Here is a 24510-nt window from a genome sequence, read left to right on the forward strand (position 1 = left end):
AGTTTCTTCATATGGAAAAATGGTGTCTGTATGCAGCAAAACTATCAGCAAATGTAAAATGTTTAAAATGTATCCGTCTGCTGGTAGTCGAGTAATTCAAGATCAAAATTAGGGTATTTTTTGCAATCAAAGTTCTACAGTTCCTAAACAAGCAAACATAGAGGTATACTATATTCAGCAAAGTTGTGTATTTTTACTATTTGTACAACTTTGTAATACATGAAAAAGTCATACAATAATTGCAAAAAGCGCTAAAATAGAAAAACTGATTTTACAAATGCATATGCAATAAATAAGATTCCTCTATCTTCGCTGAAGAGATAGAAGGTTACTGTCTTCAGCGAAATTTCTTTTAATAATATGCTCTAAAACTTTGCAGAACTCAACAATGTGTTATATTGAAACTGAAGAAAAATATTTTTTTATTTCACTTTTAGGGGGAAGTGTCAAAATTTAAATTCTACCAGACGATAGAGCATTCAATTTCAAAAAACTCTTCCAAAGGTTTGATAATCTTAAAACCAAGTTTTCCTAGTCAAAACTCTAGTGTGCACGTTTTTTTAGTTTTGGGCTAATGTGAGCGCGAATAACTGTGTTACAAAAGTTAGCGTGAGTGTTCGAGGGTTAATATCTTTTTACCGGTAAAACCAATTCTTATGCAATTTTGCATATATATTCGTAGTGCCAAAACCTCTCGTTTGGTATTCAAATAATTGAAATTAGGTTAATTATCTTGGTTAAAATCAATATAAATTAAAGTTAATTTTGGCGTGGTGTATACGGTTGCTCATAACTTTCAAATTAAACGTCCAATCAAAAAACAATTCAATAGTGATCTATCCGACTATATTACCTTTTAAATGAAACTAATAGGGCATAAATCGGTTTGGCCATCTCTGAGAAACAGGCGATCATTTGGACCTTGTCAAAACTGGTTTTTTAAGCGTAACTTTTAAACTGCATATTTGTTTTCAATAAAATTTGGAAAAAAGTTTAGCAATAGCAAGAGCTTTCATTTGGTATTAAGATCATTAAAATTGGTTGTATAGTTCCGGAAAAAACCGTGTCACGTAGTTTTCACATTTTTGCCTATAACTTTTAAACGAAACGTCATACCACGAAACAACTTTATAGTGATATATACTAGGCATAAATACCTTTCAAACAAAAGAAATAGCGGATGAATCGGTTCAGCCATCTCCGAGAAACAAGCGATTGAAAATGAGTTGCACACACATACATACACACACACACACACACATACAGACATTGCTCAATTCGTCGAACCCTATCGATTGGTATATGACACTTGGCCCTCAGGGCCTTGGTTCTATTTCGCGTTTTTCGACCAATTTCTAAACCTTTGTTATATAGTATAACAAAGGTAATTAGAGTAAGGAGGGGTAAAAGTACGATGCGGGTAAAAGTGCGATTCAATGATTTATCAGTGCGGATTCCGAGTAAATTGAATACATTGGCATGGATGGGTGAGTACTTTGACAGCTTAAATCCATCATAAACATTTGTTGTTTACGAATCATAGTTGCTGAGTTATGGGTAAAAATTATTTTAGAACGGTTTTGATGTAATATTTCGTTGTACGGCAAATACGATATCAACAGGAGGATATTACTTATTCACAAATTGTAACAGCGTTTTTCATCACTCAGATATCTCTCTTGAAATTGCGGTGAGAAGAATTTACAAAATATATGTTGCTTTTCCATAATTTAATCAAACCCCGTCAAGCGCCTAGCGGGGCAAAAGTTCGATTTATTGACGGGGTAAAAGTTCGATTCATGGATCGAGAATCTAACTCATTTTACTGACGGGACGACGACACTATGCAAGTCCTTGCGACTTGTAAGGTACTGCGGGCGACGCTGTTCGTCCGTCAGCGTTATAGCCGCGATTCTCAACGGGGTTGTTCGAGGAAAGGAGTTCTAGTTCTATCACGGAGCGAAAAAATTCGTTTGTTTCAAACGAAATTTTTATAACAACCTAAAAATATTTTTGTTTCGAAACGAAATTCTATTTGAATCAAGAAAATAACAGTTTCGCTTTTCCATAATTTAATCAAACCCCGGCAAGCGCCTAGCGGAGTAAAGGTGCGACTCACGGACGGGGCAAAAATGTATAGCTTATATACAGCTTTTAGCACTATATTACAGATACTAGAAATGGAAGATCTGCAGAAAACTGTGTTCTACAGATGTTGGTCGAAGGAAAACAATGTTTTTCCGCTGATGAAACATAAAACAAACGTTTGGGAAAGTTTCGATCTGTCGGAGGCTGCAATACACCAGCGAAAAATAGGAAAGGTGTAAATTGAGAATATTCCTTACCGAAATATACCGCAGATTGACGATAATATGGTTTTGTTAGCTACTGCTGTGCTAATTTCATGGATTCGAGCTTCGCACTTTTGCCCCGCGGTAATCGAACTTTTACCCCGCTAGTGGGGTAAAAGTGCGAATCGGCACTTGTTCAGAAGAATGAAGAATTTATTTTCAATAACACTATTATTCCAGATGATTTATAGTTGAATGTAAAGACATTAAGTTGCTGCATCACTGTAAAATATATTTTATTGTTGTTCTTCTTTATATCTCGCGAAAATTGATGACAACTTCAAACATCGCACTTATGCCCCGCCCTACTCTATATAGTATAACAAAGGTAAAAACGTTATTTCGGAGAAATACAGCGCACCATACTTATTCAGCCAGGTGACTAGATATGAAGGCAGAACCAGCTTAAGAAGAATTAGGCCGTTCCATTTATCGAACAGGTCGCAGAATTATGCCCGGAATGAGCCCATGTATCGAATGATGGCTATTTATAACGATCTTCAATCCGTAATTTCCATTGATATGTCAAGTAGTCAGCTTAAACATAACCTTAAACAGTATTTTAATAATCATGTGTAAAATTTTTATGTATTTATTTACTTGTTAGAATCTATATGTACATCTTTAAGTGTGATAACGGGCAAAGCCTATACATCAAACAAATCAAATCAAATGAAATAATTCTGGCTTTAGTTTTCAAAAGGTCGCATAATCAACCCTTTTGCATGCATTATGCGACCTTCTGAAAACTGAAGCCAGAATTTGCATTGATCCACTCTACATCTTCTGAACACGTGTCCTCGTGCAGTAGCATACAAAGAACTTCTTTGCTTCTTCTAGATGACACGCGACATGGTCTTACATCCCAAGAAACATTTTTGTTGTACAGTGGCTTATCAAGCGCTTGTTCCCTTGATACAGCTATACATTAGCTACTTTTAAACAAAAATGTTTGTAGTGATATCATAAGGGATTTTGCGGCTGTCTTGCGGGATTGGGATAGGCAATTGCAACCGAATATGTTGGAATAATAGCATAAACCGATTACATCAGATGGCTCTGGAACAAGTAGGTCGCCTGTATCAGTACTGTAGTGTTTCCCTGAGTGGGCAAGGATAAAATACTCAGCAAGTTGCTACGCATTTCCTTGTAGCATGAAGGATTTTGACACTTTACAACTTAACTCATCAATTAAAAAAATTTGTAACAAGTAGCATGAGTTGCTATTAAAAAATTTGAATTTGTATGAAAATCTTACGTAAGAAATGATTAAGCCCCCCACTCCCCCAAATAAGATTTTGCGGAACCCCCCTCCCCCCATTATGCCTTACGTAATTAGTGCACGGCCCCTATCCAAAAAGCCACCTGGAGATCACCTGACCAATGAACTTCGAACCAAATCGACCATATTCACATCGTGGGCCGGTTTTTCTCGAATATCACCAACGTACACTCCCTACGGGGTACGGATACCGACTCGGACAATTACCTAATAGCAGTACACGTGCGCTTAAAGCTAGATGCTTCGACCCTCGAAAACGGGTGGAGTATGATACGCTCGGCCGTCAACGGGGTCGCAACCTCGGCGCTAGGAGTGGAAACCTCGAGCGGAACCAAAAAAGTGTTCTCTAGGAAACTCCGGTAATATACGTGGGAAAGGCGAGACCACACGAAGCCAGCTCCCCCTCGATCCAAAGTGTGTTCGGCTACTGGTATTAAGAAAACTACGGCCTCCATGAGGCCAAACCTCCGGTAATTCCGTCTCTCCTAAATGCCAGTGAGCGGAAAAATCACAAAAATACAGTGCAGATAAACCTTCCACTTGCGAAAGCTGTTTCGGGCGTAATTTTCAGGAGGTTTATCGAACACGGTGTGGACCTGGCCCTGGGGTGACATTGCGATTCTCGTTTCGAGTGATTTTGGTTCGTTTCGACCACGTTAAATGAATGGGCGAAACGAACTAAAATCACTCGAAACGAAAATCGCAATACCACCCCTGATTCAAGAGCCCTGGGTCTACAAAGGAAGAATACAAGGTATTCAAACAAGAACATGTAAGTTCTTCTATGATGACAAATATGATCCTCCGAGAGCTGCTGTCTTGGCCAACGCAAACATTAATTGTTTGCCCATTACAGAGTTCATCAAACGAGACATAGTGGCGATCAGAGTTGAGGTATCAATCGCCAAGGGAAATTCGATATTATCGTAGCATCGCCCCATTTTCCTGGAGACGTTCCTAAGGTAGCAACTCAAGAGGTTGCGGCGTTCGTCAAATTCTGCATAGAAGTCAACAAAGACTGTATTATCGGCTGCGATGCCAACGCTATCGCATTTTGTGGGGAAGCACCGACCAGGGGTGTGAAATTGTCAAAATTTTGCGGACTAAACATCCATGAATGGCGACAATTTGGAACCAGCCAGCGTATCGAAAATAACAGCTAATAATAGTTAAATTATAACTAAAAGGCTACGTTTAACTGCTTTCTAATTAATTTCAGTTGTTTTAAAACGAATCAACCTTTAAGTAGGTCCCAGCACCAAAGGTATTAAAACCAATGAGTGGGACATGGACAATGTATGTGATTTGACAGCCACACCACCTCGCTGGCACCGACATCAACAATCGAGATGAGTGCCTTTTAGAATTTCTCTCGTTAAACAATATCGACATTGCTGAAAAAACAATGAACCTACATTCATGAATGCTATGAGGCAGGAAGTCTTGGACCTGATCTTGTGAGAAGCTAAGAGGCAAAAGGTTTCGAATTTGTGGGTTTTGCTGATGATTTGGTCATCATGGTTCTTTGAAAATTCGACGACGTGATATCGGATAGAATGCAGAGGGCCTTGGTGTAGTAAAGAAGGCCTGGGCATCAATCCCTCTATAACAACAATTGTTTGTGTTGTTTCACTAGGAAGAAGAAACTGAAATTACAATCTCTACACCTTAAGGAAGAAATTAAATGTAGAGTCTCGTCTCAGGAGTAATCCTATACGCTAAACTATCTTGGCACGCACACTTAGATTTAATAATTAGCAAGGCAGACTGCCTCATGGGTATGTTCTAGACTGGTAGGAAAAAAATGGGTCCTCAAACCAAAAATGGTGATGTGGGTCTATACCGCCGTTGTGAGACCTAAGATAGCTTATGCCTCGTAGGTATGGTGGCCAAAAACTAATAAAAGCCACAGCTATTGAAAATTTGAACAAACTTCAACGATTATCATGCATGGCCGTAACTGGAGCAATGAAAAGCACACTTTCAAAGGTTCTAGAAGCTATCCTCCACTTACTACCCCTGAACCAACATGTTCAGTTAGAGGCTAAGAAAAGTGTCCTAACACTTAAACGATTGAAGACAATACTCGACGGAGATAAAACCGGTCACTTGAGTATCCTGAATCTTCTACCTGTTTGTCGGTCCAGCTGCGGAAATGAATAGTGATTGGATGGAAGCTAGAACCAACTATGACATCCCATACACATTAAACGAACCCTCACGTTCGGTATGAGTTGGGGAGGGACCTAGCCTCCACAGTGGTTCAATCAAGTTCTATACCGACAGGTCAAAAATGGAAGTCAAAATGGGTGCTGGAGTGTACGGTCCCAGAACAAGAATATCTGTAGCTATGGGAGACTGGCCCACAGTCGTCCAGGCAGCGATAACAGCTATAATAGAATATAGGGCCAGGTGGAGCAAGACGGGTCACCTAAGGAAAGTACCCGATGCGTTTTTCTACGAATTCAATTTTAAGCAGCTTATCATTTATTTAGATAAATCACTAATAATATAAATCCAAAAATAACCAAAATAAATAAAACGAAACAAAATAAAAGTTATATCAGACAAAAAGTGAAATGTCGGAAAACTACCCTTTTGCCGCAAGAACTGTTTTGTGGATAAAATATATGCCGGGCCAGCTAAAAACCTATTTAATAACAACAATAAATAAACTCAAAAATATAGATATATGGACAAACATAGAGTGCCACACAAGTCTTTTTCAGTCTAACCCATCTTGCCCCTATTGAGCTGGTAGAACAAAATACATGTTTATTTAAAACTTTGTAGTATATAACAAACTAGCTGACCCGACAAACTTCCCCCATTGCTTAGCCTGATAAAATAAAGCGGATAGCATTTAGATATTCGCCATCATTGCAAACCATTTAGCCGAATACCATTTTGCGGAACACCAATTCTCGGTTGACTATAACGCGGAATATAGAGTTTCGCAAAATACTATTTCGCGAAAAACCTTACGCGGGATGTACCATTTCACGGAAAATCTTTTCGTAGAAAGTACCATTTCGCAGGGGTGACCCAACTGAAGGAAAGTAATAGAGGTCAGTAGATCTAGGAAAATAAATAAACCTAGATAGAGGTAATCTCTACGGGGGGCTGCCCCTCACAGTGGCCGGCGCTTCCGACTGCAGGTCGCCGGCAACACTCGCGGCGTGTGGCCGTCGCACGCTGAATTATCTAATGTTACTATTGATAGTTTTTGGTGGTTAATCAATAACAAGATTAATGTTTTATGAAAGAATCTAAAATTGCTCGAATTCGATTAGTTTTAGAGTTACGCAAAAATTTCTGTTTTATTTGTATGAGAGTCCTTATCCCCCTACCACAGGGGTGAGGGGTCTCAAACCATCATTAAAAGAATGCTGGCTCCAAAACCACCCCACATGCCAAATTTGGTTCCATTTGCTTGATTACTTCTCGAGTTATAAGGAAATTTGTATTTCATTTGCATGGGAGCCCCCCCCTCCTAAAAACCGAGAGGGGTCCAATTTCATCATAGAAAAAATTCATGCCTCCAAAAACACCCACATGCCAAATATGGTTCCATTTGATTAACTAGTTCTCGAGTTATAAGGAAATTTGTATTTCATTTGTATAGGAGCCCCCTCTCCTGAAGCGGGGAAAGGTTTCAGTTCATCATAGAAAACATTCTTGTCTCCAAAAACACCCATATGTCATATTTTGTTCCACTTGCTTGATTAGTTCACGAGTTACGAGGAAATTTGTGTTTCATTGGTATGGGAGCGGCACTAAAAGCCTTTAAAGTTTTTAAGTGCTCCTCAAAAATTGTCTGGGATTGCAATTGCTTCTTACGGCAACTAAGCCAAGTGAACTCGGTAAAATTGTACTAGGTTCCTGGTCATTGCGCTATAGAGTGGAATGAACTTGCAGACGAACCAGCCAGATGTGGATCTAACCCTCCATTCACGGTTCCAAATCCATTTCGCTGCATCCCTGACTGTGTGCTGAAAAGTGAGCTGACACAACGGGAGAGCGGAACAGGCATGGCCAATTGGGTATTTTAATTTTCCCAAAAAAGTGGATTTTTCTATCTCATTTGATAGCCCGTCGTTTCCTGAATCTAGCAGTTCTTTTTATATTTCAATTAAGTCAATATTCGATTAAAAAATTAATAAAAATCAAAACTAGAATGATTTGCTGTTTGACAGATATCAACCAAGCCGATTGATTGACTTGATGTCAGAAGTTCTCTCCCTCTCTTCTATCTCTCTGATAGAGCTCTTCATTTTAACCGAGCTTTTAAAGCTCTCATATGAAACCTGTATCGTTCGATGACCATATAGTGTATCTATTCACTGCGTTGTCTAAGACGAGCTAAAAAGAAAAGTGGTTTACTTGTAAGCTATCGTCTTATTCCAAAATTTTTTTCAAATATAAAAAAAATGTTTTTTCATTACTTCCATTAGTCAAATTCGGAAAAGTCTTCATGTAGCGATTGAATGGCATCATATCTTGTCAGAATATGCGGAAATGTATATACCACTAAAATACCCAATTGGATGGCCGTACAATCCCTCAAACAATCTGAAAAATTATAACGCCGTGTATTAGGGTTACTCAAAAGTTGACATCAAGAAATCTCAGCACGCTTACCGGTCTTGTGACAGGACATTGTGCGAGTAAATACCATCTTCGGAATCTCGGTTTCGTACAAGATAACATTTGTCGCTTGTGTAATGCCGAGCGTGATACCTCGGAACACTTGCTCTGCAATTGTGGAGCACTAATAGGACGTAGAGTGCAGTATCCCAAAAATGGTCTACCAGAGCCAAGGGAGATCTGCTTTGCGTCGCCGATCAAGGTAACAACGTTCAAAAACCAAGTCATCCCTGATTGGTACCTGTCTCGCTCCAGCTACGAGCCTATTACTTACTTAACAAGTGATAGGTAAGCTTGAAGCGTACAGTAAAAGAAATAAACGGGGCATAGCACAATAGTTCAAAATAATGGACGCAGTGGTAAGAGTACTCAACAGAAGAGGGAGTTTCATAACGCAATTCTTGACAGTTATTCAAGATCAGTGTTATCGCTCAGAAGTACGAAAAATCGAGCAGATATAGTATAATGGGGACATGGCAATCGTTCGCATTATTCCAATTTTTCTCGGTGACGGTAATTGCGGCTTTTAAAAGTAGAGAGTGTTGGTTATTGGGTTATTAGGTTAGGTTACATGCTATACATGAAACTAAAACTGGCGGTTGCTGAAGGACTCAACAAACCACCTACTCATGGAAGAGAAATTAATGTATCTAAAGTAATTGCTCAGATTGAGTAATTTTTATAAAAGAGAATTTGAAATCAAAGCATATTAATAGCTAATACAATAAAAACATTAAATGCATACCTGTCTGCAAGATTCTTGTGTTTCGCAACTTTTGATGCAATTTGCAATCTATGTTCAGTAATGATTCTCTGCTCAATCACTTGCGATAGTGCTTTGCCACTCGCGCCTCCACATATTGCGATCTCTCTAAGGCCTAACTCAAGAGCATGTTTGTCGCTTAAGGATTACTCGATCTGTATAAAACATTTCAATTAAATTATGACTATTAAATTTTCAACCGTTACTCACCAGGTCATTGACTAATTCACAAGGGTATATTTTACGCTCAAGGATTGCAATTGGCAATCGTAAAGCCATAGCTTAGCCAGTACATTTCCTAAAAAAGTTATTTATCACAATTTGCTCCTAGTAGTTTGCGTCTCATGTGTAGTAATCCAAATATACCTGACGAATATTAAAGAAAAGATAATACCAATAATTCATACAATCAAAAAATATCGAATACTACCTATAGATGATGGTCTGCATGCAGATAGGATATATAAATTGCCTTTATTACAGTTCCAAATATACGTTTCCAACAGTCTATCCCGCAGCTCCCTCGCCGCAGTCAAGTTAAATGGAAATATTTGGACATCATTTCGCGTTTTATCCAAAAACACCTCACGGACACGTCTAAACCACCGATTGAACTGTTTAGAGCGGAAGTCCAGCACCATCCGCAATTAAAAAAATAAAACAGACAAGCTATAAATAACACCGATTACACCATAATAGTTTAGCAGTTTGTTTTTGTTAGTACACTACACAGTAAAATAATTCAACCTGTTTTCACGTACACAGAAAATAATTTAATACAATTTGTCACTTAAAGATTAGATTTTTTTTTATTATTTGTTTTGCACTAACAAACTGTTCATAATATCAAAAAAATTTTAATAAAAACAAAAAAACTCACAACTAAGCACATCACTCGTGACTCAAATTTTTCGTAATGGCGGTGCGGTTTCAAATGACAGAAAGAAAAAGGGCAAAATAAACATAAAATTGTCATCAAGAAACGCGTTTCCATAGTCGGTTGAAAAGCACTAAACTTATACTGTTACGATAACCCATAAAAATGTTAAAACTACCATGATATTCTTACAGTTAGTAAGTTACCAATTTTATGGTCCTGTTGACAATTCAATATTGTTATATCAAGCTGCAAAAATATTGTCATTAGAAGTATGAGAGAAAAGTCAATTTAACCACGGAAATAGTCAGCGATTTGCTTGTTGTCATAGTAGTTTTAACCACGAAACTTCTCAAGTTGACAATAATCATGGTAAGCGCTACAATATTGCAATATAGTTAAGATGACCATGCATACATGTTTCGCATTACCATGGTTTTTTTCTCAGTGTATTTATGTTATTTAAAATATTAGATCGAGAAAATTAAATACTCCGGAGAAAACGGTAGGGTCCCAAATTTATGCATGCACAAATATCTGTATTTATGGCAGCTCTGCGGATAGCACCCCGCTGACTCAAGCGATTCAAATCAGGGATGCCAGAATCGATAGTATCTATCTCGGGTACTTTTTCAAAAAGACGTAAGTGATATTGTCCGTTTCTTTGGTAACAAAACGCGCTGCACACTTTTTTGATGGCTTGAAATCGTCGCAGAAAGAATCTGCTTGGCTGTATGTAAGTTATAAGTATATATTATGCTTGTCTAGCATGTAAGCTATCGATTTACTTGACAAAATAAACGATATTTGCCCTCGCGACGATTCCGGCGATGGTTTCGCCCGCGACGGTTATAATTCATCGCGTACGAAAGGGTGGGAAATTGATAATAATGAGAGACTTTATAATTTGTAATTTAGGCGCCGTTCAAATACGCGCTATAATCACAGAGAACAGACATCCAAGCGAAAGGTCCCCACTTGGATAAAACTTATGTCAAATTAGTTGGGAAACTATAGTGATGGTGTCGCTAAAGGCGCATAAAATTCTACACTAAACTCACAACAGCTAGCTTCTGGCGCTAGCATAACGTATATAGTCCATATATACTAGCGCCAGAAGAGCCAAAGGTTGTCAGTGTGCAAATCAAAAAAATCATTTAGTTGGGAAACTATAGTGGTGGTGTCGCTAGCATATTAGGTGATTTTAATTTGAAATTTTATCCAAGACTTCGCGAAAAATTTGTTCCTGAATGGATGTCTGTTCTCTGTGCTATAATGTCGGACGCTATAAAATGAGTTCGTAATATGCGAACAATCTTTTTGACAACTCTGCATACATCAAATCTGTCACTCTTCTCTTGCAACACTACCGTATTCTTTCTTTCGTTTACGCCACCCCATTGACATCTCTATATCGAGCTGCAGTAAACGTCAGCGACAGCATGTCCGGGGCTCAAAATTTGACAGCGGGCCCAAATCAGACTGCTGGCAGTTGAGTGAAACGCAGTGCTGACATGCTATCTCATTTTTGTACACAAGAGATGTAGGCGGCGAAAACATGGTTGCCTGCCGATGGGTTGGTTTACGCTAAATGTGCGAAATGTAAACAAAACTATTGCTCTCCTCCTTTTGCGTAAACGAAAGTAAGAGCAACACTGCCGTACAGGAGAAGAGTGCCCAGTTTTGATGTATGCACAGTTCTCAAAAAGATTGTTCGCATATTACGAACACAATTTATAGCGTCCGCCATTATCCAGCTTTTTACGCGCTATCCAGCTTTTTACGCGCTATAATGGTGGCCGCTATAAATTGTGTTCGTGATATGCGAACAATCTTTTTAACAACTCTGCATACATCAAATCTGGCACTCTTCTCTTGCAACACTACCGTGCTCTTTCTTTCGTTTCCGCCACAGAAAGAGAGCAAAAATGTGCGAAATGTAAACAAAACTATTGCTCTCCTTCTTTTGCGTAAACGAAAGAAAGAGCAACACTGCCATACAGGAGAAGAGTGCCCAGTTTTGATGTATGCAGAGTTGTCAAAAAGATTGTTCGCATATTACGAACACAATATATAGCGTCCTCTATTATAGCGCGTAAAAAGCTGGATAACGGTGGCCGCTATAAATTGTGTTCGTAATATGCGAACAATCTTTTTGACAACTCTGCATACATCAAATCTGACACTCTTCTCTTGCGACACTACCGTGCTCTTTCTTTCGTTCACGCCAGAGAAGGAAAGCAAAACTGTGCGAAATGTAAACAAATCTATTGCCTTCCTTCTTTTGCGTAAACGAAAGAAAGAGCAACACTGCCGTACAGGAGAAGAGTGCCCAGTTTTGATGTATGCAGAGTTGTCAAAAAGATTGTTCACATATTACGAACTCAATTTGTAGCGTCCGCCATTATAGCGCGTAAAAAGCTGGATTAGGGAAATGTCAAAAATGCTGTTCAAATATTACGAACACGTCCGCCATTATGGCTCGTAAAAAGCTGGATACGAAAAGTTTTCTCAGTGTAGTAACGTTAAAAATTTGGTGGTTTCATATTGCTCTTTGCATTGAAAGTTGGATTTTGAACACACTTGTCCAGTCACACATTTTGTAGGTGAGAAAAGTTGCCAAAATTTCGTGGGAAAAAACCATGAATCTTGGTTGATTTCTATTTAAATTCTAATGCTTACGTAGAGTCGTTATTGACGCAAAGAATAATATAAAAATAGTTTCTAAATACATAATTCCACGCATAATTCATAACTTGAATAAATATGCAGCATATATGAAAAAAATGAAAAATTAAATACTATTTCTCGCGTCACTTTTCATTTCGTCCAATGTAACAATTGTAAACAAATCCGGTTTATCACAACAAATTATTGCTCTTTTTAAACTCTATGTTATACAAAAACACCTGCCCAAATAGAATTATTTTGAGGTGAAAAAATTAGCATTATCAAAATGTCCAATGTGCACATTCGAATTACGAATGACTGACTGTTACTTCGGTCGTTCTCATCTGATGTCCAAAGTGCAAAAAAAATCAAAACAAACCCAATCTGTACATTGGACGTTTAGCAAGTGAAAGTTTTTTTTCGCATTATTTATGCATTTTAAGTGAAACAAGCGGTCTAATATTGAAAAATAACCTCGAAAATAGCGTAGCACGGCAACGCACGTATTTTACGGTGATCTCGCTTAATTTATGTGCAAGAGCCTGGAAAAATAAAACCGTCCAAAGTACAGCATGAGATGGTAAACAGTCCAATGTAACTTTTTCCATAATAAACCAAAACTGCTTAGTTTTAATTAGATTTTTAAAATCTCCGTTAAATATTGAATGTTATTATTCATCAACCACGTTGAGTGAATGACTGAAAATTATTTCATTTTGAAACAATTTAAAGTTCAATTCGAAGAACTTCGTTCTCGTTTTTCTCAATATGGTGGAATTGTTACATTGGACGAAATCAAAAGTGACGCGAGATTTGCTTTCCCTATCCAGCTTTTTACGCGCTATAATGGTGGACACTATAAATTGTGTTCGTAATATGCGAACAATCTTTTTGACAACTCTGCATACATCAAAACTGGGCACTCTTCTCCTGTACGGCAGTGTTGCTCTTTCTTTCGTTTACGCAAAAGAAGGAAGGCAATAGTTTTGTTTACATTTCGCACAGTTTTGCTTTCCTTCTTTGACGTAAACGAAAGAAAGAGCACGGTAGTGTTGCAAGAGAAGAGTGTCAGATTTGATGTATGCAGAGTTGTCAAAAAGACTGTTCGCATATTACGAACACAATTTATAGCGGCCACCATTATAGCGCGTAAAAAGCTGGATACAACTGGTACTGGCGCCACTGCTAAATCAAATGTCAGCTCAGATGGGAGAGTTGTAATGATGGGAAATGTCGGTCAAAATCTATAACGATTATTGATAAAGTTTTGTTATCGTTAATAATTAATAACGATAATATGGCAATATAAGCAAAAATACGTAAGAAATAGAACAAAAATGTTAAAATAATAACAAATCAAGAAGAAGATTTCACTTTAAACCCTCCAATTTTCGATATTCTTCCATGACGATGAAGTTTGATGGTATTATCGATATAAGATTACTAGCGATATTATCAGTAGCACACTTTTCATCACAGTTTTGATGGTTGCACTTAATAACTGTGCAGTCCAATTGAGTGTGAAGAGCGCAATAGTGTTTGCTGTGGTTTCCAGCAACACTTTTGCGCTTCCCTTGTGAATTTTTGTTTCTACAGTTGCAGGCATGAAATCAGCCAATCAGGAAGCTGGCTCTTTTCTGACAGCAAATTGGCTCTTTTGCGATACAACATGTCACGTCCTGTCCTAAAAGAGAAAGCAGAAGAAAATCACTTGCAAACGTCACTGCTATCAGTATTTCATTTTCATCGTCTGCATCGATAAAATCAATTCCATCCTGTAGTTCTAATCCAGACACACTATGGTTAATTAAATTCGTCACCAGCGTTGAACCTTCAATTCATTTCTAAAGTTTTACTGGCACCGGATCGATATAGCAAAAAACTCACAGCGCGTACGTAAAGGGGCGTCGACTCAAAAATGTCGAACCCGTTTAGTAGTTCATCGGATGATCCATCGGCATCTAGTTCCGGGTTACAGCTGCTTGCCACCCCGGATGATTCAGAAATCCTGGAGGGTTTCCTTTGTCCAATTTGCAAGACAGACCTGAAAACGCCCGAACGACTTACAGCACATGTCGAACAGGAGCATTCCGAAGAGCAGGACCTCTTAAAATCACTTAAGGAAATGTTTAGTTTTGCAAAGAAGAAAATACTCAACCTGGATGAAACAGCAAATGACTTGGCCCGTAGTTTAGATGGTTCGTTGCAAGTCATAGGTAAACAAGAGCGTCTAGTGGTGGCAAATCCGATTTTTATGCCCGGGCAACCGGTTGGCACAGACTGCAACCATATGAGTTACTTTAGCGCCGTGCGGAATCCCCGATTGGAAAGATACGCTTCGGAAACTAATAAATTAATTATTCGCTTAGATAAACTGCTAGATGGACTACCAGCCGATCCGGATGCACGGAAGCGTCATGAGCAAAGCAAAGTTCCTTGGATTGATGGAAAGCTTGTCAAATTGTGCCCAAGTTGCGCGAAAAGTTTCGGGTTAACCCGAAGACAGCATCATTGTCGCGTTTGTGGATCGGTTATGTGCGATGGTTGTTCTTACCATTTGTCGTTTGATGAGGCTAGGTAATGTAGTGAAAAATTATTTAAGAACTATCTACCTTGCTAGTTTGTCCTTGACATCCAGAACAATAAAAGGAAAAAAAAATCAACTAGGATTATTTGAAATGTCTGCCTCCATTCTATATTGCGATTTAAGCCTTCTGAGTTTTGATTAAACTATAAGCATTAATCCATGCTGAACGTAATGTAGAATAGGAATTCTGATCAACATTGATTCAATCAAGCATGTAGAATCGATTAGTAAGGATGATCAAAGTCAGACCAATTGCGTAGTGTAAATTGCGTGTATCAAACGTGCGCCTGCACTAATACTGTTTTCCGTCTTCTAGGAGCATTGTTCAGCCCGTAAGCCCTGGTTCTAAAGTTACAGATCAATGCAACCAAACTGAAGATTCATCTAGGGATCGTGAATCTTTTGGTTTTCGAGTATGCGAACATTGTCTTCACCTGCTTATGAATCGGAAGGAAATGCAAGATTCGCGCTCTGATCGGCGGGTTATCACAAAGTTGTACGAAAAGCTGCTGCAAGAAAAAAAGGAAATTGAACCGGACATTCCTATGTACTCCAAAATCATTTACAGTCTGTACGAGGGAGACGCCATCTACCGTCTTTCGGATGCCAGTGCACTGAGGGAGAAAATTGGTCGAGCTGCTGAACGAATCGATAATATTAGTAAGGCTATTTTAGCCATTCCATTCGTGCAAGGAAGCCGTGAAGAAGCGCTTAAAAAATCTATCCGGTTGTCATGTATTTCCTACATCAAAGAGCAAATGTTATCGATTCCACCGCTTCCCCTAGAGGAGGATATTAAAAAGATTCAGCAGCGCAAAAAGCAAGAAACAGCCAAAAGGGTCGAACGAGAACGAAAATTAGCGCTGGAGGCATACGAAAAACATGAACAGCACTCAGAGCCGTATAACGGCAGTTCCAGTTCAAGCACAGCCTCTACGGCGGAAATGACCAACGGACGGTACTACGGAGCGGCAACCATCGTTAGTTCCTACGACAATTGGAGCGGGTTTCAAGCAGCGAATGTTGCAGTCTCGAGCAGTGCTGACCCACTGATTGATCAAATCAACATTGTCAAGGGCTACATCCGACAAGCACGGGAGGCGCTACGCTTCGAAGAAGTGGAAACACTGGAGCGCAATCTGAGCGAGCTGACGCAGGAGTTCTACGAAAGGCAACGTAGAGCAACCGGATCAAGTTTTACTGAGGGCGAAACGTCTTCGACCTTCGGACAGCAGTCTAGTAATTAAAAAAACAAGTTATTATTTTTGAACTACAGTTTTGCCTGGCATTTGCAATTCTTTAGTTCGTTAGAATGTTTCTGCTATATTTCTAATAACAGCAATAAAGCTTTCGACTTCTACAAAACAGTCAAATTCACGATGTGATAGTTTTCCAATCGAACTCCACTTATCGCAAGCTGACAGAGTTTGTTGAAAACCTGAAACTATTTTTTATTTGCATTTTGAAAAGTAATCGAAAGTAAGATCTTCCGTTCAAAAGGTTAGATTTAAAAGCTCTTTGCATTAATACTACAATAATTTGAGTAGTATATTTACATATAGAAATTCAACAAGAATATATGTATCTCCTCATAGTGAATATTACATGGATCGGGGTGACTAATCAATAGAATGTATTTAATTTTCTCAACACCGACGTAAAGAACAAATGGCTAGTACAGGATCAATTTTTTTCATGCCTAAATAGCATTTTCACCTATGTGCGGAGCTTGATTTTCAACGTATTTGTAAAGCTAATAAATTGCAACTGCAGGACTTAACGACAAGCCAATCAACCCAGCAGCTGACCGACTGATGACGTCGTCAATGCAAGCGATGTCCAACGGTCAAGTCGTATACTGACTGGCGTGAAGAATGTTCACATTGGGTACAACAAATTCAAAACCGATGGAAGCGTAACCAGTTGCAATTTCAACTGTACCTACCATTTTTTATTTATTTTTTATCTTTGCAGCATATATACGTTTCCAAAATATTATAATCAAATATAAAATGCTAAGAAACCTACCGCCAAGCATTATCTCATTTTAACCAGCAAAATTGTTGCTTTTTTTGTCACATTTTAACCAGCAAAATTATATTTTCCAATAACTAAATCAATGTTCTGGAAGATTTATCGTCTATACAGGCATACGGCTCGAGATTCCTTGATAACGTGTATTTAGTTACACTCCCTGTTTGTGTTTTATCTTTTGGACTGTTTACTTAAGTCCGTGCTGCTCAACCAATTTGGCTACCTTATCGACATATGCCTGCTTCGCATCTTCCTGAGCCAATCCTTTGCGTCCGTTCCAGGCTTCCCATTTCGATTTCCCTTTGAAATCCAACAAACCTGGTTTGTCGGTATTACAATCCCCAACGGTAGCCTGCTTGTATAATCCATACACTTCCAACAGATCGGCATCCGGAGGTGTGACCTTCAAGTTTTTTACATCCTCGACAGCTTTTTCAAAGGTCTGATGAAAAAAAGGGTTATTTATTTAAGCGATATTTGTTAAAATATTAATGTTGCTGAATCACGGAAATTAATTTAGTATAGTTAACTTCTGCATGTCACTCGAACAAAATGATTTGACATCTTTATTTAACCTTTTTTTGCACTTAAAGTGAACCTCATTGGCCTAAGCAATTATCTATACTATTGATAACCTCTAGTTCTATTTTGTTATAATATAATTATTAACGGCTACAAAAATATCAATTAAATCACTAACCGACATTGTGCGTATGTTTACAACGGTTTTCTAACAACGTACGAGCACGAGAACGAGTGAAAATGTACAAAACCAATTCCAATTAGATACAGTACCGCCGTATCGACTCGGGAGATGAACGCAGATTCCGGTATAGCCTTTTACCCGACCACCTTATAGAAATACTCAGAGTAGAGTGACTATATATAGAGTGGCGACAATGTCAAAATTGGAATGACAATTCTAGATAGAATTAACAAAAGGGCGAATGTCGCAAATGTATCCACCTCTTCGCGTGCGTAATGGCGGCTAGTGGGTACAACTTTCGGAAAACGTTAGTATGCCTTTGGCAACTTTATTCATGACAAGTTGATATTTCCAGCCTAGATTGTTGTTGTAGAACTTTCAAGCGTACGTGAGCGGAGTTCCCAAAAGCAAATAAACATTTTCGAAAAGTGTACTCACTAACCGCCATTAAGCGCGAAAAGGTGGATACGAAACGGGTGAGAGTTATTTTTTGCTGGACCAACATAGAAAAATCAACCCTTACTCGGTTTGTTTACGCTTGCGACATTCGCCCTTTTGTTAATTCTATCCCCAGTAAACCATTTGGTTTGTATATCTCGATTGCAACTGGGATATACGAAATCATATCTGAACGAAAAAGTTATATTTCACGCCATATAAGAACATATATGTACCAAAGTGGAGGCGATATACATGCGAAAATTTTGACAATTATTTGTAATTCTATTTTGCGTAGTTTTTATAACACGCAACTAAATACTCCTGAAAATATGATTAAGATATAATCAAATATTGCAATCGTCTATACTGCTTTATAATTCACAGTCATGAATTGTATATGAAGACACGCACGACTGCAAAACAACTTATTGTTCACTTCGATTTGATATACTCTAATCATTATACAATTCCAATGTAAAATTGACATGAAAACGATTCAATGTGAACTTTCTATTACGATTTTGTGTTATCTGGGTCTTCAATTATCTGCCAGTGTCATTCCAATCGAGCAGACGACCAATCCAACGCGTATGCAAGAAAGAGAAAGAAAATAAGCATTGCTAGAGCATTGCATACACTTTTGGGACGACATGTCGCCACTCTGTATATAGTCACTCTAACTCAGAGGTGAGGTGAGAGATAGAAATAAGCTGGAATCACACGGGCCGTCAGCGAACATCATCGGCAACGTATCGTAACCTCGTAACGGACCGCAGGGATACAAGACTTGCAGATTTGTCTGCAACTTCCAGATTTTTGGAACGGTCGATCATTATAAATTTGCAGATATTTGCAGTTTTTCTGACTTGTATTGTTTTGGTGCAGATTTTTGTTCGAAGCTCTTTAAACTTTCACAGACTTCCTAAAAAAGTGTGCAGATTTTCGCAGATTATTTTTAAACCAGAAAATTCGAGTAGCCGGAAAACTACTCGATTTTTTCGGTTTTCGAGCAGTTGCAGACATTTTTTTTTAGAAAATATGGCATCTCTGACGGACCGTCAGTGATGGTCGCATAAAGCAATGCACGCAGATGTCAGTGCGTTTTTTTTTTTCTTCCCAGGTTTGACAGTGTTGTGGGGTTTGTTTTGGTTACTTATTCGCAAGACCCAGAAGCAAAAAACTGCAAAAAGGACAAAAATATATGTTGTACAGAACTGTTATCATTTTTCTGCTTCGGAAAAGTCGGGTATTTCCAAGGGGTCGGTCACTCGGCACAGCCGTTTTTATGTTAGGCGACTTGAAACGAACCGAGCTGTGCCGATGCTGTACCGAAAGTGCCGAACTGCAAGATTTGTTAAATTCGTTAAAATCTGATAGATCTGGCAACCGTGCGAGATGATTTTGACAACTGGCAGTGCTCCCATTTCATATGTAAAATTGAACCGGAGGTGTGTAAAGCCCTATAAATGTTATTTTTATAAGGCTTTAGAGGTGTGCCGTTTGATATCTCTGCAGTGCCGGGGCACTATGTGCTGAGTGTCCGACCCCTTGGGTATTTCCGGTTTCCGCAAACAAGTGGTACGAATTACAAGTAATAAACCCACTAGCAATAAAATTAGGTTACAAAGGGAATCAAAACAAAACACCCAAAAACGTCAAACCAGAGTTGAGGTTAGGTACCGTGCAAAGGTTTATGCATTTTCAATGAGCGCATTCATACGAGTGCCTTGACGTTCCGTGATGTGACGTTCCGGACGCGTGTGAATGCGCCAGCTAACTGGCACACTGGCACCTTTATCTCATTTGCTTTGCGTTGACGAGAGCTAACATCAGGCGGGCTCAGGAGTCGTGGGCCCTAGAGTGACTATCTACACGCTTAAAAAATTTAATCCGCGAATGAATAAGATTAACTCAGAAATGAGTGACTTTCAACTCAAAAATGAGTAAAAACCAACTCACTATGACAAAAAGTGGAACAGCCCAAAAATTTGAGTAATGGCAATTTCTAAATTCTGAGTAGTTTAGGTCGACCTCATAACTGAGTTAAATTTACTCGTAATTTGTGTAAGTACTACTCAGTTTTGGGTGAAATGCACTCATTTTTGAGTAAATATTGCTCATTAATGAGCTTGTACGGTGGAACTCATAAAAGGAGTAAGAGTTACTCAAAATAGTGTGTAAAATATACGCATGTTTTGAGCTGTTCCACTTTTCGTGAAAGTGGGTCAAATTTTTTAAGCGTGTACAGAGTGGCGACAATGTCAAATTGGAATGATAATTATCTGTCAGTGTCATTCCAATCGAGCAGACGACCTATCCAACGCGTATGCAGGAAAGAGAAAGAAAAACCTTGGAAAAGCCGCATTGCATACATTTGGGATGACTTGTCGCCACTCTGTATATAGTCACTCTACTGTGTTACCTGACTCACTGCGAATATGCGTTGTGTTCGCGGGATCGTGTTGGTTCGAAAGGTTTCGAAAAATATCGCCCTTGTGTCGAAAATATCGTTAATTTTGATCACTAGAAATAACGTACTTAAACGTTATATTTCAAGTGCCCGTAGTACGCAATGATTGTATTGTGAAACTGAATTGTTATTTATGCAACTTTTTACAAGTTAAATGCAATAACAAAGACACAACTTATAAAAAATCGTTTGTTATCGATATTAGCTGCATATGTGTTATAAACAAATAAAACGTATGGTTACGTTTTATTTCAATAACACGTATATTCGCAGTGAGTCAGGTAAAACAGCAGTGGGCCCTAGAGTGACTATATACAGAGTGGCGACAATGTCAAAATTGGAATGATAATTATCTGTCAGTGTCATTCCAATCGAGCAGACGACCTATCCAACGCGTATGCAGGAAAGAGAAAGAAAAACCTAGGATAAACCGCATTGCATACATTTGGGATGATTTGGCGCCACTCTGTATATAGTCACTCTAGTGGGCCCCACTGAAAGCTGAAGAGCTAACTTCTGTGAAGAGTGGCGAATACTTGCGTTTACCACACATGTTTGCAATTTAGCAATTTGAACCATCAGGTTTTCGTTATTGCCTCCCCACTGCACCCGTCCTTGCTTGACAAGCATAGTTTCAGTGTATTTAGTAAGTACAGGATAATTATTATTAAATATTTTATTTTATTATTATTATTATTATTATTATTATTATTATTATTATTATTATTATTATTATTATAGAGTTTTGGCACTTCTCAGCAAAAATGCTGGAAACTTTCACCTACCCTCGGGCTTCTTTATGCCAAGAGGGGTTAGGCTCTGTGGTTCTCATTCACATTTTTTTTTTTTTTGTTGTTACGTCTGCTCCAGCTGTGTTTAATTGTGGTGATTCAGGAACCTCCTCGTAATATTACAGGTTTCAAGAACCACCGCTTTTTGGATATTGTCCAAATTTTTTTGGAGCTCTAGCTCTTCCAGGGAACGTTGTAGGCTACAGGGCATTACTCCGGTGGCTGAGATGACCACCGGAACTATACGTACGCCCTCAAGGTGCCACATCTGCTTTAACTCCTCGGCCAAGTCGTGGTATTTCGTTATTTTGGCCGAGAATGTTGACTGGACATTGCGATCCAGCGGTACAGCGATGTCTATGAGGGTAACGTGCTTCCTCCTTTTGTCGTAGATCACAACGTCAGGACGATTGGCACGTATAAGGACGTCCGTAATAATCTCACGATCCCAGTACAACTTTATGCAGCTATTTTCCAGAACCGGGCTAGGCAGGTACTTATAGTAGGGTACGTAACAGTTTACCAAGTTGTGCTTCAAGGCGAGTTGCTGGTGCACAATCTTGGCAACTGCATTGTGGCGTCCTAGGTAAGCCGTTTCGGCTAAGGCTGGACAGCCTGCAATCACATGCTCGATCGTTTCCCCTACTGAATTGCACTTTCGACAACGGTCTTCTATATCTTCGTGCAATATGTACCTGCGGTAGTTCTTCGTCGTAATAACCCGATCCTGAATGGCTACCATGAAGCCTTCCGTCTCCGAAAAGAGATCACCTCGCACCAACCACGCATTCGATGCCACTTTGTCTATATGCGCTTGCTCTAATTGATGGGGGTGCGTCCCATGTAGTTCCTTTGCTTTCCACGTTTCGACCTTTTCTGGTACGGTTTTTAGGTCGCAGTTCAGCTGGTAATGCTCCTGCGCCAGATGCAGGGCGCTGAACCCGTGGTCTGCTTCACAGACAGTGCGGTAGACAACATGACGAGTCTGACTATCTATGAAATATCTCCGCAACTGCTCGATCTGGGATACGCATAGCGCTTGGATGTCAGTGACACCTCTTCCTCCTTCCATGCGTGGTAAGGTGATTCTTTCGACTGCCGATCTTGGGTGGTGCGAACGGTGCTTGGTTAGCGATACTCGCAAGGTACGTTCAATCGCTTCCAAATCCGTTTTGGTCCATTTAACCACCCCGAAGCTGTATGTCAACAAAGGCACGGCAAACGTGTTTATCGCCTTTACTTTGTTGCCGGCAGAGAGGAGTGATTTCAAAATACGGTTGACACGATACAGGAACCGTTCCTGCAGTTCTTTCCTGATAGTCGTGTGGTGAATACCTTTCAGTTGCAGGAATCCCAGGTATTTGTACGATTCACCTTCAATCATACTTCGAATTTCCTCCCTTTCGTTGATGCGGAAACTTTCAGCGTCCATTACTTTACCCCGATGGATATTTACGAGACGACATTTGTCGACGCCAAGCTCCATCCGAATATCGTTGCTGAACGTTGTCACCAGCTGCAAGAGATGACGCAGCTTCTCCATAGTTCCATAGTTATTATTATTATTATTATTATTATTATTATTATTATTATTATTATTATTATTATTATTATTATTATTATTATTATTATTATTATTATTATTATTATTATTATTATTATTATTATTATTATTATTATTATTATTATTATTATTATTATTATTATTATTATTATTATTATTATTATTATTATTATTATTATTATTATTATTATCTTGGATCCGCAGTTAGCGTACAAGCAGCATATCTCGTACATTGTCGCTGATGCTTCGAGGGCATTAGGCTTCCATTTCAGGATCGCGAAAAAATTCTCTGATATATATTGTCTTAAGTCACTATATTGTTCGCTGGTGCGGTCCATCCTGGAATACTGTTCGCCCGTTTGGAATCCTAACTACAACAACAGTACAGAGAGAATTGAATCAGTTCAGCACCGATTTCTTCGATTCGCTTTGCGAAGGTTGCCATGGAGAGACCCGTTCCATCTACCTAGTTACGTAAGCCGCTGTCAACTAATTGACTTAGAACCTCCCCAGTAAACCATTTGGTTTGTATATCTCGATTGCAACTGGGATATACGAAATCATATCTGAACGAAAAAGTTATATTTCACGCCATATAAGAACATATATGTACCAAAGTGGAGGCGATATACATGCGAAAATTTTGACAATTATTTGTAATTCTATTTTGCGTAGTTTTTATAACACGCAACTAAATACTCCTGAAAATATGATTAAGATATAATCAAATATTGCAATCGTCTATACTGCTTTATAATTCACAGTCATGAATTGTATATGAAGACACGCACGACTGCAAAACAACTTATTGTTCACTTCGATTTGATATACTCTAATCATTATACAATTCCAATGTAAAATTGACATGAAAACGATTCAATGTGAACTTTCTATTACGATTTTGTGTTATCTGGGTCTCTGTGCTCGTAGAGCTGCCTCTAACTTGGTTTATTGCGGATTGCCTGCAGGGTAGAATAGACAGCCCTGCGCTTATGGAGCAGATTAACATAAATGTGCAACCACGAGCACTGCATAATAGTGCCATGCTGAGACTACCAGCTCGTCGCATTAATTACTCTATGAATGGCGCTATTGGTGGCTTGCAGCGAGTTTTTAATCAAGTGTCATCATTATTCGATTTTTAACTGTCGCGTCGAATACTTGGCAGAAGATTTACACGCTTTTTTTTCGGGAGCAGTAAACCGCGAGTGATGTAGACTTATATTTAAACTGTTTTTGTATTTGTATTTTACTCACTTGACAGAATTTTTATGTAACTACCCAGGTAACCAATAAGCTATAAAATAATCAGTAAATCAGTCGTTTA

The 24510-nt window shown here is 38.8% G+C and overlaps 2 protein-coding genes across 2 annotated transcripts; one reads left to right on the forward strand and one right to left on the reverse strand.

Moving 5' to 3' along the window:
• The first annotated feature begins 14338 nt into the window (after window positions 1–14338).
• LOC128744222 (rabenosyn-5) lies at window positions 14339–16593 on the forward strand. The gene is made up of 2 exons (XM_053841066.1): window positions 14339–15167; window positions 15494–16593. Exons 1-2 carry the CDS (start codon window positions 14509–14511, stop codon window positions 16422–16424), a joined length of 1590 nt encoding a protein of 529 aa, XP_053697041.1. The 5' UTR covers window positions 14339–14508; the 3' UTR covers window positions 16425–16593.
• Window positions 16594–17081: 488 nt separating this feature from the next.
• Window positions 17082–18063, reverse strand: LOC128741239 (acyl-CoA-binding protein). Its single transcript, XM_053836898.1, has 2 exons — window positions 17912–18063; window positions 17082–17653 (listed from the first exon to the last, which is right to left on the reverse strand). Exons 1-2 carry the CDS (start codon window positions 17915–17917, stop codon window positions 17399–17401), a joined length of 261 nt encoding a protein of 86 aa, XP_053692873.1. The 5' UTR covers window positions 17918–18063; the 3' UTR covers window positions 17082–17398.
• Window positions 18064–24510: the final 6447 nt, after the last annotated feature.

This window comes from Sabethes cyaneus, chromosome 1, assembly GCF_943734655.1.
Source record: "Sabethes cyaneus chromosome 1, idSabCyanKW18_F2, whole genome shotgun sequence".
NCBI classification, from domain to species: domain Eukaryota; kingdom Metazoa; phylum Arthropoda; class Insecta; order Diptera; family Culicidae; genus Sabethes; species Sabethes cyaneus.

Bases quoted from the DNA above. Each gene is read 5' to 3' on its own strand.
- LOC128744222 (XM_053841066.1), top strand. From the start codon at position 14,509: ATGTCGAACCCGTTTAGTAGTTCATCGGATGATCCATCGGCATCTAGT. The intron at 15,168-15,493 runs GTAATGTAGTGA...TCCGTCTTCTAG, and splicing joins TTGTCGTTTGATGAGGCTAG to GAGCATTGTTCAGCCCGTAA.